The sequence below is a fragment of the Lissotriton vulgaris genome, chromosome 9 (assembly GCF_964263255.1).
Source record: "Lissotriton vulgaris chromosome 9, aLisVul1.2, whole genome shotgun sequence".
Taxonomy (NCBI): domain Eukaryota; kingdom Metazoa; phylum Chordata; class Amphibia; order Caudata; family Salamandridae; genus Lissotriton; species Lissotriton vulgaris.
The window spans coordinates 333,076,863-333,092,591 of record NC_141697.1 but is presented as its reverse complement, the minus strand read 5'-3'; the positions used below and the strand labels follow the sequence as shown (position 1 = coordinate 333,092,591).

The window sequence follows — 15,729 nt, the reverse complement described above, 5'->3', positions numbered from 1 at the left end:
TTTATATTCTAGATCTCATCATATACTCATACATTCATAAAATGTGCAAATATCCACAACAAAATGTTAAAGTGGGACCCAAAAAGTCAATAAAAAATGAATTAAAATGATGGGGACCGCCGGGCCCCATCATCTCGGTGCTCTACATCAGGCCCTCGAGCAGCAGATTCTGCCCCCTGACTGGCGTTACGCTAAAATTGTTGTTTTCCTGAAACCGAGACATCCACCGGAGGACCCTGGCTCATACCGCCCCATACCCCTGCTGAACTTCGAGCCGAAGTTGTTGGGGAAGGTGTTAACTGATCGTCTTCGCACCTGTATTCTTGACATTGTTCACCTGGACCAGTCCGGGTTCATGCCGCTACGCTCTACTAGACATAACATACGACGGGTACATAACGCGATAGCTGAAGCCCACCGATTGGAATGCCCAGCGGCGGTCCTCCTTGCCGATATTGATAGGGCTTTTGACTCCCTGGGCTGGACGCACCTTTTTAAATTATTGGAGGCGGTGAACCTGGGACCTCGCTTCAGAGCCTATGTTAAATTGCTATACACGGACCAGACGGCCTCTGTGCGGGTGGCCGGGCATCGTTCTGATCCCTTTCATATTCGAAGGGGGACGCGGCAGGGATGCCCTCTCTCCCTGCTCCTCTTCGCCTTAGCGATCGAGCCGCTCGCGGCATGGGTGCACCTGGCCGCAACATATCAAGGCCTGGTCTGGTCCCCGGAATGTGTGGATAAAATTGTATTATATGCGGATGACGTACTCTTCTTCTTCTCCGACCCGTGGGTCACTGGCCCAAGAGTTTTGGAGATTCTACAGGTGTTTGGGGACACGAAGGGGCTCCATGCAAACCCATCCAAATCTACGCTCTTTCCGATATGCGGTGATCAGGGTAACCAGGACTGGGCCTCGCATCTGGTCATAGCCCGGGAGGGGTTTCGATATTTCGGAGTCAACATTACCAGATGCCCCACGATGGCGTGGTCGCTTAACATTGCGCCTCTGCTTCTGGTGGTTCGGGATGAGACGACGGTGTGGTCCCATCTTCCTCTGTCCTTATATGGCAGGTCCGCGATTTTTAAAATGGGGTCCCTACCACGGCTATTATATCGGCTGCAAAATTACCCATACCCAATACCGGCGTTGTGGCTCCGCCAAGTGAACGAGCTCCTAAAGGGTTTTCTCTGGGGGGGGGTTCGGTTGGCCCTGGCGACCTGTGTCCAGTCTACATACTGCGGGGGCATTGCTGCTGCTTATGTGCAGTCCTACTACTGGGCTTTCTAGTTTCTCGTTATTAATGACTGGTGGCACAACCACCGGCCCAACCCCCAGAATGACCCGGCGTACGCGGTAGAGAGAATCTTTTTCGAGGTCCACCCCCGGCTTGTTCTCCTTTACAGTAATTCTACTTTGGGGGCCCTTCCTCCGGCCTGCCGCACAGTGATACAGATTTGGCGGAGTGCTTCTAAGACCCTGGGTTGGTGGGGCATGCTTACGTGTGCGACCCCCCTCTGGCGGGGCACATACCTGCGACCGGTTGCGACCCTGCCCAGGTTTCGCAGATGGGATGATATTGGAATTTTAACTTTGGGCGATGTAATGCGCGGGCCCACACTTAAATCTTTCCAACGGCTGCAGGAGGAGTTCGACCTACACAAGTCTCAATTCCACAAATACCTTCAGCTTCGCCACGCCCTGTCTCCCCTGATCAAGGGCCTGACTTCCTTGCCAGAATTCCATCCATTGGAGGGTAGGCTGTTGATGGGGACCTCGGGAACATAAAATTCGCCAACTCTATCAGACATCGACCACCCATTCCAAGACAAACCTGCATCGGACAAGAGCGGCGTGGGAGGCAGACGTGCCGACCCTTTCCGATGATGATTGGTCAGAGGCCCTTGCTGAGCCCCAGGGGTGCTGCGGTGTCACCCAGGTGCCGCCCAATCCAGTTCAAGTACTTACATCGGGTGTATTACACCCGTCTCCAACTCTGGAAGATGGGGGCTATTGCGTCCCCTACTTGCCTTAGATGCCACTCTGCTGACGGCACATTTCTGCACACTGTCTGGGAATGCATGGCCCGGCAAAATTTTTGGTCGCGTGTGTTGTCCTGCCTGGGGCAGGTGCTGGGATGGGACCTTCCTGCTGACCCTCGACTGACTCTTCTCCATAGCACGGACGACATTGCGGGGGAACATCTACAAACGTCATCTGTTATTTTTGGGACTCACTTTGGCCAAGCGCGACATAGCGCAACAGTGGAAGTCGGGGGCCTGGAAATCCGCTTTAGACAGGTGTATGTCGGCTGAAGTGGCAGTGTTTCAGGCTCTGGGTGCCCGCAGAAGCAAGGGAAGATATGGAAGGCGTGGGCTGCCTATCGTGGCATAGACCTCTCCACATTATCACCACAGGTGGAGTCAGACCCGATAGACAGAATTACTATTTAGTGACTCTCCTCCTGCAGAAAAAGATAGACCAATTAGGAGATATGCTTGTCTGTTTTTATGCTAGTATAATGTTTTTAGTGAGTAATGCGGTGCACGGGGGCGGTGGGAGGGGGGTGTTCTAGGCTCAAAGTAATATTGCTCCTTAAATGTTGCATACATCAGCTGTTTCTGTCGTTTGTAACCTATGTCTCGCATGAGCTATGTATGCCCGGGGTCCTCCCTGTTTGTTGCAAAATTTCAATTAAAAAAATGATTTAAAATAAATATCAATGCATATTTATTAAGAATTACATTTGTGTTTATATAACACACAGTTCATAACCACAAAGATATTCAAGATAAAAAATGATCCAATAGTCAGTATATTGTCTAACGAGAGACAGAGTGACAATATATCATCATAATTGTCCGAGTCTATATATTTTTCTTGTTACTATCCGCAATGTTTTATCCTTTATTATTGTAATGGACCATTTGAACAATTACAAATCTATGGAATTATTTGTGTTGAAGTATAAGAGATTGGGTGGGAATCTTAGAAACTTAGGGGTTACCACTATGTGAATAGTAATAGGAAAAATATTATCTTGATATTACACAATGGAGTTGTACATATTCTGTTGTTGTTTTTGCTTTTATAAAGGTGGGTGTATTCCATTTTCAAGAGGGACAAAAAATTGTTAGTCCTGAAGAAGGTGGCTTATCAATCATTTGTCCACCGAAACGAGTCAACGCTACTTTACTTCTGTTAAATTCGAGGAACTGTAGAGTCTAAACACAATAAATTCTTTAGACTCGGACAATACTGTTACAACCAAATAAACACAATTATGATGATATATGTTTGTCACTCTGTTTGTCTCTCATTTTTATAATTGTTGGATTGTTTCTTAGGCAACGATATACTGACTATTGGATCATTTTTAATCTTGAATATCTTTGTGGTTATGAACTGTGTTTTATATGATTATATAATTGTAATGTTTTATAAATATGCCTTGATATTTACTTTAATTCATTTTTAATTGCCTTCCTGGGTCCCGCTTTAACATTTTGCTATGGATATTTGCACATTGTATGAATGAATGAGTATATGATGAGATCAAGAATATAAAGTCTTCCAAGAGAAGTTGCTTTTAATTACATTAACTGTATTTGGTACCCTGTCTCTTGGGTTGTGGGGCCACTCTCGCTTTCTTTTGCGCCACTTAAGATTCTAATGAGCCAGCCATTTCACCTCTCACTGGGGATTATCCTTTGCCATAAGATCAAATATGATTTTAATACTCCCAGATACTTTACAGTGTATAGTATAATTAAATCAGACTTAACCATGCTTCTAAACCCCTGCTTCTTTAATCCAAGCACACAAAACTTGAGGAAACAAAAGGAAAAAACAATATTTTAGTGACATCCCTAAACCAAACAACTCAAGCAGAATAATCTTAGACCAGTCTTTTTTCAATCTTACAACAGCCTTTCTTGCTGCTACTTTGTAAAACAAAGTTATATTGTATTGGATACTTAGAACGAAATAGAAATGGCTCCTCCTCCCTCACTTCCTTTCTTTTAATGGCATTTTAGTTTGGGGTTGTGGTGAAGTGCTCATCAGTGTTTATATGTTTGCACAAATGAGAACTGTTTCCCTTTCATTGGGGTTTTATCAGCTATTATTGGTTTAAATTTAAACAGGATAGCCTAAATATTTTTCAAATGATATTTTTGTAGGCTATTTTCACCAGAACTAGTTCCCAAGACACCAAGGTCAGTGGCACAAAATGTACAATGGGTTTCTCTACTTAGAACCACCAAATTACTTCTGGTGAGAGACTCTTCAAGCTGCTTATATGATTCTGCTTGAAATGTTCATTTCACCTTATAGAAACTTTAGAAGCGCGTTCCCCTTCAGGGTCCAGCATAGGAGAGGATGTGGCATTCATGCCAGAGCTTCTGACTCTGGAACTGGAAAACCAGGTTCAAGTTCCAGTGTAGGCTCAACATCCTGTGATTCTGAGCAAGGCACTTACATTTGCCCATGCCTGAAAAAGCACACAAACAAAAAATATGACCTTGTGCAGTATAACTGCTTCTCATGTAAAGCACATGCTCCCCTTCCGCTCCTCAAATCAGGGCCAATCTGTTCTGCCCTGACCCCCTGAATTTAACAGAAGGTGGTTCGCCTATACCAGGATAGAGGGCTCCTGGGTAGTTTCCTCAGAGATAAAGTCCTTATCTGTTCCACTGACTGCAATGATTTTGCAAGCTCTAACGTTGCTTGGACAAAAAAGCTCTCAATTTTTGACATAGTCTGACTCTTGGCGACTGGTCTCCATATCTCTCTGTATGCCTCTTTCGACTTGCTGTCAGTGCCTGCTCTGCCAAACTTGTCTTGGCTAGGTTTCCTACACTCTGCACACCCAGGAGCACTTCCTTCCTCATCCTGCTGCTGGGGACAAGGGACCAATAGAGGCTCCAGAGTTTCTAAGGGGCTTTCAGCCTTAGGAAATGAAAATGACAAACATAACCTCCTGGAAAGACTGTACCTGTTGTTGAAATGCCCTGGGTGCAGACACCTGTGGCTGGACTACTGGTAACACAGGAGGAAGAATGAGCATGCTTCCTAATCCTCTTTTTATGATGTTTGCTGCTGTGATCATGGTCCAAGAAGATGTGACTCTTGTGCTCATTATGATGCTGGTGCTTATTGCAAGGGACTATTTCATTAAGACGGAATAGCTCCTTGGGGGAAGACTTAGATATCTCTTTTCTCTTGCACGGCGAGTCCAAAAAAAGCTTGGCCTAATTTTGCAAGAGGTACAAGTCTTACATGCAAGAGTAAGGTCGGGCCTAAGCAAATCCAGCAGCGAGGGTCATTTACAGAAATCTGTGGATTATGGAATAGACAGTGAGGATATGAAAGCAAAAATCTCTGAGAAGCTGAGAAAACTGGACTAACTCTGGATTTCGGCATTTGTGAAGTGTGAAGAAAGGTTCTGATCTCACCAACTGCGTCGCTAGGGACCTGCTGTGTTGTATATGGTATGACATTTTGCAGAAGAATAGCTGGAGCTGGCACAGAACAAGCTTAATGCTGGTGACCCGACATTGCTGAAAACATCTTAATTCTGTCAGAAGTAGGATAAGAATGTCCAATTTGAGGAGGACTGTGGTGTCAGTAGCCATTAGTTAAAGATTTTACTGCAGTTAATTGAACCCACAGGTAGGTAGTTTAAAGATATTTAAGCTTACATGAAATGTTGCTTTAACACAAGTGTGTACAACAGCACCAGAAGAGCCAAGGATATCCGGAGTCATTAACGGATTTGATGAAAGCTGACTGCCGTCCTGAAGCCATTCGTTGTACCTCAAGCTGTTCATTTTAATTCTTTTATTTGGATCCACTGTAAGAAGCCCTAGAAGGAATGCAAAAACAACTATGACCTCTGTATATGCAAAATGTGATACAAGAAATGCAGCTTAATTATTTCCAAAGGATGTAATTATCTAGTTCTCTGGAAAGGAAAATGCTACTTACCCAGTAAATTTCTGGTCCTAGCGTGTTGCGCAGTAGATTCACATGCCCTGAAATCTAGTGTTGGGCTTAAATATTACAAGTGTTTTCCCCCAAAGAAGCTTTGAGTCGTGGGATATGCTGTAACACCACCTTTATTTCACAATGTTCAGAGGCACAAACTCCACCATAGATGGTTTACGCTCAACGGGTGAAAGGCAAAAGCGGAGTGTATAGTAAGCCTACTGTGATGTACTGGGTACACGAAGTTGTTGAAGAGTGGTAAAGTAAAACATGTGCCATCATTACCAACACATTTCATGCTTCGAACAGATGCTTACAGGATACGTAAAAATGTTCTTTCTTAGCTACACACGATCTGCATCAGGTGTAAAGCAGTTTTCTCCCCAGTGGTGACTAAAGACCAGTTATCATTTTAATTATTTTAACAATCTTATAACGCACAATAGTAGAGCAGAGTATTCTATTTCACAATATCTCACATGTCAAAGTAGCGTTTGCATTTATACCAAACAGCCGTACAATGCAAAATAGTGCAGAACAACAGTGTTTCAAACTGAATCATGATGCATAGACACATATGTCCTTTTGTATATCGTGTCTTGCACCGTGAGTGGGGTGGCCAAAGCCACCTGGTAGTTACATGCCACTTTAACCAGACTAGTTAAGATGAGTCAACATGGCACCTGCAGCTGGCTATTACGTTCTAAGATTGAGCAAGACTCTACAATGGCACTCCATGTTAGCGCAATCACAACCTGGTGCAGACCCATTTATCCTATTAAGGATCACATTCGGTACAAATAGTGAATTCCCCCCTCCACCTTTCCAGATCAGGGCCTGTCATACAATTCACAGCTTCCTGGGGCTTAGCTACTACCAGTTACAGATCTGTAAATCTACTTGTCACCAAATTAACCTTAGTTCTAGTGAAATCACCCACAAGGCACACCATTGGTGTAAAGGGAATTTCATGCTTCATAGTGCTGTTAATAATCCGGAGTACTGTTTCCTGAAACCCTCTAAGCAATGAGCAACTCTAAACCATACTGTAGAAGTCTGCACTCACATACATGCACCTGCAGCACTCTGCTTTTGCATCAGGGAATAAGTGATTGACCTTTTAGGGAATATACACACTGGGCAGGTAATAGATATGAATCAGTTAAACCGTACCCTTCTTAAGACTTTATAGGAGCTTTTAATATAGTGGACCAATCAGCCTCAGCAATTTATACTCCCATATCTGCTGTCCATTTAGTACGTAACACCAAAGGCACAGCTCCCAAGGGTGAGTGGCACAGGAGCGTAATTTCTCTGGTACTGCCATAAATGATGTAAATGTACTGCAGACACTACTACTCAGAGGGTTCCTCTGCTCCCTTGTTCCACCACTACCATACTATCCCCATTAAATCACTAGAAAGTGTCCCCGTCGTAGGTCACATTCCTTGCATAGTTCTTGTAAATCCACGCTAGCGCCCCTGAAAACAAGGTGCCCAATACTATAAGGCACTTCTCAGACCACTAATGTGATCCCTTCCAGTTTCCTTGAGGTGGCCAAGTCATTAAGGATGGGCTGGGTATTTCTTCAGTGTAATTCAGATTTGTAGGCATTCTTTGTAATATATGTGACAAGACAAACTGCAATGCCCAAATCAAAATGCCTCTTTTCTTGATGAGTGATTTCCGAAAGGGGCTAAGTAACAATTATGACAAGTAAGCCCTAGGGGAGGATTCATGACCGCCCGCTCCCATGTGGCCGCATGCCATCTGCATGCCCACTGTAGCTGAGCAGCTAAATAACTGAGCTCAAAACTGGTGGCTGTGAAGCCGCCCTCATCTGTTTGAAGTTTCAGTTTCATTAATGCTTTCCTGGGCATTTTTCCATCAAAGCGTAACACCACCAACATTGTACCTATTTCACAGAACACCGATTTACGGATCTGTATGGGAAGAGTGGTGAAAAAATATATAGCAGTTTCGGCAGCCTGATCATTTTCAACAAGGCAATCCTGTCTAAAACCAAGATCGGCAGTGTCTATGCAAGTCATATGTGTAGAATGATATGTATAGTTTATGCCCATCGACTGGTATCTCCTGGTAGCAGTAGCCCTTTCAAATTGTCAATGCGATCGGTTCCATTGCCAAACCAAATAATACAGTGAAAGAGGGCACCACTGTCTCGTGCCCCTACTCAAAATACAGGGATCTGACGTTGTAGAGGCCATTCCAACTCTAGCCAAAGGACCAGTGTAAATAACTTGGTCCACCTCAAGAAGTTGTGGCCCAGCCCCATATCCGCATTGCTGCATACAAGAAGTCACACCAAAGGGAGGCAAAGGCCTTTTCAATATCAAGGGATGGCACCAAGGCCAGAGAACTGGCAGTCAGGGAATCAACCAATACTTGTATAAAATTCTTATAGTGGGCATAGTACTGCCCCTAGGAATAAACCCAAATTACTCGGGGTGAACAAAGTTGCTCACCCTATGGGGGATTTTATTGTCAACATTAGGCATTGACAAATGATGGTAAAAGGATACTTGTGCAGGATCTTTCTTTGTTTTTTTACGGAGGGCAACAATGACTGCCTTTCTTATTGATTGTGGAAGGGATCCTTCAGTCCTGAATACATTTAAGACCGTTGGCATTTCGGGGGCTAGAACGGTCACATATGCTGCATAGAATTAAATCAGTAAGCCATCAATTCCAGAAACCTTCCCTGAGGTCCATTCTTCTATCGCTGCCTTCACCTCTTGTTCAATTATCTACGATCCCGAAGATGCTGCCTCCTTTTGAGAGCTCCTGGGTGAGGGGGGGGGGATTGGGGTAGGTGCGGCATGCATGACACAGCTATCTAATTCTTGTGTGGAATTGGTGTTCCTAGCTGAATAAAGGCAATCATAGTAAGTTTTAAAGGCAGCATTTAAGTTGGAAGGAAAATACACCGACTGGCCCCCTCCATGTGGTGATACATGATCTTGGTAGTCTTTGTTCCTGACTAACCTGCCAAGCCAGTAATCTCCCTACTTTATTAAGCTCATTGTGGGCTTTCAAGATCAGGGCACGGTAGTCATATCCCCTTAATCTGTCCAATAACAACATACATTTTCCCTTTCTGTTGCAAGGTGCTTCCGGGTACAAGCGCCCCTTGCCACATTCCCATTCATGGCTTTTAACTTCTCTTGTTTAGTAACATCTTCATATAGCTGTGCTCTCACCCCTTCCTGGCAGCAATGCAGTCGCCCACTTGAAGTCCCATTCACCCTGGAGGATGCTGTGCCCGTGTTTTCGGTAAAATATTGAATAATGACACCCCCCCCCCCCCTCCAGAAATGCCTAAAAATGGCATCCTCAAGGACCGTGACACTACCTTCAGGTTAGGATGTGCCCCCTAAGGGGATCCCCACGGTACCGCCATAAGGAATGGACTGTGATCAGAGCAAGTCCAGGCCAAGTATTCGACTCACCTAGCATTTAACTGCAGCAGTGGACACCATACAAATTTATCCAGCCGAACATGTAGGTTGTGTAAACCTTAATAATAGAGAGTATTCCTTTCCCCTGGGTTTAAGGGCCCTCAAGCTATTCATTGTGTCCCAAGGGATCACCCACTTACCAAAAGCCTTAGCCATCCAACACTTTCCGGACACAGGAATAGGAGGGTGAAGGCCTGTCCATGTCGTCATCCATCACACAGTTAAAATCTCACCTAATAACTCTTGGGAAACCCAGTGTTGCAGTCAAGTGAGGGTACATTCTTTCCAAAAATGCCAGTTGGTCTACATTCAGGGAACAGATGTTGACCGGCACAATATCCTTCCCTCCAGCCAGCCCATTACTAAAATATACCTTCCTTAGGGTGTTGGGGAAATCTCCATCCATTTGGGCGTCGGCATGGTGGCCTAAAGAACTTGGCACCGTCCCTAAACCATTGGAACAGGTTAAGAATTTAGGGGTCAAACTGGACGAGACTCTATTCTATGAACATCACACCAAAGGGATAGCAGGAAAATGCTATGGGATTCTTAAGACCTTACGCATGACCCTGGATTCGCTTCCTGCTAACAGCAGGAAAGCATTAATCCATACTCTGGTGACGCCCCATCTCGACTATAGTAACGCTTTATACTTAGGCCTGAGTAGGAAAGGCCTTCATAGGCTTCAATGTGTTCAAAACACAGCAGCTAGATTGGTGCTCAACCTCTCTAGAAGATCTTCAGGGAAACAAGCCTTAGTGCGACTCCACTGGCTTCCCATACGGGAGCGCATTATATTTAAAAGTATGTGCATGACCCATCGCATTGCTTATGAGAGAGGTCCTGTCTATCTCCAAAAACTACTTACCAAGTACTACCCTAATCGTTATCTACGATCTCAGGGCCGTATGCTCTTTCAGGTGCCCAGAATCCAACGGGCACGGATGGGTGGGCAGTCATTCAAATATCTGGCCAGCAAACAGTGGAATGACCTCCCCGTTGAGCTCCGGATGGAGCCATCTGAAGGAAACTTTAGGCGCAAATTGAAAACGTACCTTTTTCCTAAACCCTGAGATCCTCCCGCCTTTTCCTTCAGTGACCTTCTGTTTCTCCGGGTTTCCATGCTGGTAATTAGTCTTAAAGCGCGGGTACACACTGATGCCTAGTGTAACCAGGTGCTATACAAAAGGTGTTATTATTATTTTTATTATTATTAAGTTTGTCAGGGGCTGGAAATGCATGCCCGGTTTCATCCAGATCAACACCCTAACGGGCAAACACCGAGTAAGTGATGTAGTAAATGAGGCCATGTCTCTTCTAATGCTTACTCAGATTGTATTAGGTGTGTCCCTTTCAAAAAGCTATATATACACTCTTGATCTCTTTCTGTATGCTTGCACATTATAGACCGTACTATGATTGCTGAGACCGCACACATTGCATGTTAAATTAACTTGACCCAGGGTCTGTGTCGTCACAGCCATCAATCAAAAATACATATATGTTCCAGAAAGGCCACCCCCCTGAAGTACACATGCCTAGCACCATTATCCATCTACCCATAACATTCAATAATCCATTAACAAATGCACATCTCCCTAACAACTCCCTTCCAGGACTGCGATGACCATGCAACCTGTCTAAACTCATGACAAATAAAACTGTTTCCACACCTCCTGCATTGTCTGTGTAGGTCCCACCAGTAGATGCTGTGGGGGAAGGTGCAAGAAATAAAGAGTCACTAACAACTGCGATGACCAGCAGGGCACCAGCCTCCCGGAGCCCAAGAATGTAACATATGAAAAGGATATCTTCCAAAATAAGCTTTGTCCTTTTTGCGTGCTGCCTTTATCCACTAGTGGCTTGACAAGACTATTCATCACCCTATCTTAGACCCCAGCATTGCGCCTTTCAATCTAGGACCAAGCGTTGGCAGAATCAGTTAAGAGGAAAACATTTTGCTCCATTTACATCCTCAGGAAAACTTAAAATAGCAAAGCATATTGCAGACACAGCTCACACAACCGCTACTTCACAGCTGTGACCAACATGCACAGAGTTCGAACCAACATTGCTTAGTCAGGGTTTATAGATACAATTGAAGTATCTACTACAAAGGGACAAGCTGTCCTGGCCTGCGGTAAGAGGGGGTACCTGTCCTGGAAATGTAATAGTCTTTTGACCGCAGGTTGTCGTGGTGCACCAGGCCTAGGGGGCAGTGCTGGATCTCCATGTGCTCGCTCAAGTGCGTAGAATGTAGTGAGGCCATCCAGTGTCACCGTGTCCTGTAGCCAGTCCCTCCAAAAAATATCCCATTTAATTTTCTTATATATTTCCAGGCAAGCCAATTACCCTTATGTTATTATGCCTGGTTGTGCATTCTTAGTCATTGTAGGAAAGGAGGATCTGCTTTCATGGTTACCCCCACTGTTTGCTGGTGTTATTCTGTTTTCTGACTAGTCTGATTAATATCCTGCTAACCAGGACCCCAGTTACTGTGCTCTCTCCCGTAATTAGACTATGGTAAGGATTTTGGTACCTTTCCAATTGGATACTGGTGTACACTTCTAAGTCCCTAGAATATGTACTAAGATACCAAGGACACAGGTACACCAGGGGTCTCCCTTGGGTTGCAGCATGTATTATGCCACCCAGGTGAGACCACTCAAACTGTGACTATAGGCCTGCCATTGCAGCCTGTGTGAGCTGGTGCTAGCACCACCCACAACTAATACAATTCTCCATATTTCCGAGCTCACTGCACCTAAAGCCTATAATTCCCCCCTAAGGCAAGCCTGTCAATCGTGAAGGCAGGGTGCTAGGTTATAATTTGTTGAAGGGTGCCTGGCATGAGGAAGACACCCCCTACAAACCCCAGAGTCGATTCTCCAGGCTTTGTAAGTGTGGTCAGCCCTTTTATACATATAGTGGACATCAAGTCAATTACAAGATGTCTAACTATATATTGGCTGCACCAAAACTGGTCAGGTTTGATAGCAAATATGTTGAATTTTTTTCCCAACATGGATTCCAGTGTTGGATGTAGGATCCCTTGTACTGGGGGACTCCTCAAGGGAGTCCGCCTGTATTCCTGGTACCAGCCTTTCAGGGTCTAACTGCAAGCTACTGCTGCTGCCGACCACAGACACAATTCTGCCCCCCTGCTGCTGAGCTTAGCTTGAGAAGGGGAAGGTAGAACAATAGGTTTCCTGTATCAGGGAGGTATGACCAACTCCCCAGACAGGAGTGTATTGGGGTGGGGATGCCTGCTAGCACCCACCAGACTGCTTTGAAGGGCACATTTGGTTCCCTCCTTGCATACTCCAGTTTGAGCCAGTTCAGGGAACCATTGGCTCCAACTCTGGCGTGAAACTGGACAAATGACATGGGAGTATCCTCGCCTCTGTCCATCCCCTCCTCTGGGAGGGATCTCAATCATCCCAACCCTCTTTCCTTAGGATACGTAAGGGCTTACCAGTGGGTGGCTCTTCAGATTCGTCGTGGGTCAAGATTCAGATCTGAAACCACTCCCACTTCAACTGTTTGGGAACCTTGGGCTTCATTGGACTTTGCCTGGAAACGAGATTGCATCAAGGAAGACTCCTGCTACTCCTGGTCTCATTGTTCTGCCAGTCTTCTGTGTCGTCTGTGCTTGTGCTTCACCTAGGTTCTCTCCGGGCCTGTGGGCATGAAAGACACCCAAAGTAATCTCCTTTGGAGTGAAAGAGTCACTCCCCTGCACCCGCAGGCACCACAACAAAGCTGACTGGTCCGCTGCTCCTGAGGTCCCACGGACTCCGAAAGGCTCAGCAACACAGGTGGTGGTTCTGCAACTACCTCGAGGCCTGCACTGTCTTTTCAGCAAGTGTGAGGCCAGTATTCCCCATCGGAACCGCTGGAACAGAACCCTTGTGCACTGCGTCGACTTGTCGTTGTCAAGGCTTTTTGACTATCTTCCAGCGATCTTCAGGCTAGAAGAAGCTTCAGCCTCAAGCATCTCTGGCTACCAGGATCTTTGTCCTCACCACATCCTCTGTAGCATGGGCCTGCATCCTTGGTGAACTGCTCTAGGTCCTCTTGCAACTCCTGTGTCTCTGGCCTGTGGGTCCTCTTGAGGATCTTCTTTGGCTTCAGTGGGCCCCGCCTGCTTGCTCTGGGCCTGCTCCGACTCTTCTGCATTTTGAGAGTCCCCTTGACCTTGCTGGTCCAGACACTGCACTTTCTTAGTTTACCTCGTCTGTTGCTGCTGCCAAGGCTTGTTGATGCCCCCACCGGACACCAACCCCCTGGTTCTCGACTACCGACATGGGACAGCTCCTGAACAGTTCCTGGACTTCCACAGCATTGCTGGTCCTCACAGCTGCAGCAACAAGGTCACCGTCACTCTCCTGCATCTTCCATCATCGGTGGTCATTGGTCTTCTGTGCCTCCTGGTCACTCCAGAATGGCATAGACTTAGTACCATCTGCTCGCAGGTACTTCTCTTCAAGCATGCATCCTTGCGTCCCACCGGACTCTTTCAACTCCTTCGCCAGCGGCATCTTTACTGTAGTTCTCCATTGTCGTCCACTGAGGTTTCCAGGACCCCACCCGCCCTGTTTGTTGCAGTACCACATGGCGGTGTTGTTGTCTGTGAACACCTGCACTACTTTCATTTTGAGAGAGGGAAGGAATGCCTTTAGTGCTAGTCTTATCGCCCAGAGCTCCAAAAGGTTGATATGGAGACTAGACTTCGCCGGCAGAGATCAGGCGCCTCTGATCTCCACCTCTACCAGGTAGCTGCCTCATCCCACAAGTGACGTATCTGTTACCACCATCTGATCGGGTTGGGGAAGGGATAGGGATCTGACTCTGACCCAATCTTGGTTCGTTAGCTACCGCGGCAGTTGCTAAGCAGTTCCCTCTGTGATCTGGACATAGTCGTAAAGATTCCACTGATACTGCAGAGCCCGCATATGCCATCTGGCATGATTAACCAGCAGGATGCAGGAGGCCATGAGACCCAGCAGCCTCGGAGTAGTTCTGACCAAAATCCAGGATAGAGGCTGAAACATCGGTATCATAGCCAGAAAATCCTAGACTCGCTGCTCCGGAGGATAGGCCCAAACTGCACTCTGTCCCGAATCGCTCTGATGAAATGGAATCAGGCATGACTTCGGCATGTTGATAGGAAACCCCAGCGAATGCAGGAGGTCCGCCGTGGTCTGGAGGTGGGAGACAACTTCAACAGCCAGTCGTTGAGATAGGGGAAGGCTGGTACCCCTGATCTGTGCAGATGAGCTGCAACCACCTTTCGTAAATACCTGAGGGGCACTGGTAAAGCCAAAGGGGAGCATGATGAACTAAAAGTGCTTGTGGCCCACTGTAACTGTAAGTAACGTCTGTGTGCTGGCAGGATGAGGATATGGAAATAAGCGTTGTGCAAGTCTGTTACCTTCCAGTCTCCTGGGTCTAGAGCAAAAAGGACCTAGGCCAAAGTGAGCATTTTGAATTTCTCCTTCCAAAGGAAGAAGTTGAGGGTCCGGAGGTCTCGAATAGGACACAGGACTTTGTCCTTTTTGGGTACTAGAAATAGTGGGAATAACAACCACGTCCTACTTCTGGCACAGAGACCCTCTCTACAGCCCCCTTGCCAAGAGAGCCATAACATCATCGCTGAGAAGCTCTAAATGATCCTACGACATACAGGGGCATGGAGGGAGGTGTAGTCTTGAAGGGGAGGGAGTACTCCTTTGGACTATCTGCAGAACCCCCCTGTCAGAAGTGATGGGCTGCCAGAGGAGGAGGTGATGGCGAATCCTGCCTCTGACTGGCCGTTGATAGGCCTCAAATGTTGGATTAGGAAGGGTTGGAGGCCGTGGCAGAGGGGGAAAGTGTGGACTGACCATACCGCTGGCTCCCTGACCCATGAGGACACTGGGTCCCACGTCCACGGCCACACAGAGGCTAGACAACTTGTATGACTCGGAAGCTGTGCTGGACAAGGTGTAACCAGGGGCTTCCATTACAACGAAAGGGATGAAAGGCAGAGTAAGAGGGACGGGTTGGAGTCGTGAGGCCCAAAGATCTGGTCGTAGCCTGAGATTCCTTGAAGCACTTAGGTGCGGAGTCCGCCTTGTCGTCAAAAAGGGGAGTGCCATCAAAGGGTATGTCCATCAGAGTAGATTTGACATCCCCTGAAAAGCCAGATGTCCACAAACAAGCGTAAGTCATAATGCTACTGCCCAGGCAATTGTTCTGCCCAGTGAGTCGGTGGTGTCC

General features: G+C 46.4%; 1 protein-coding gene across 5 annotated transcripts in view; it reads right to left on the bottom strand.

Annotated features, from left to right (window-relative positions):
* Positions 1–15,729, bottom strand: part of RPS6KA5 (ribosomal protein S6 kinase A5) — a 658,611-nt gene that overhangs the window by 21,239 nt on the left and 621,643 nt on the right. For all 5 annotated transcript variants that reach the window (XM_086937662.1, XM_086937664.1, XM_086937661.1 and 2 more), the window contains one exon: positions 5,704–5,867. In XM_086937662.1, the coding sequence (XP_086793788.1) occupies positions 5,704–5,867 (164 nt within the window). The remainder of the gene's footprint in view (positions 1–5,703; positions 5,868–15,729) is intronic.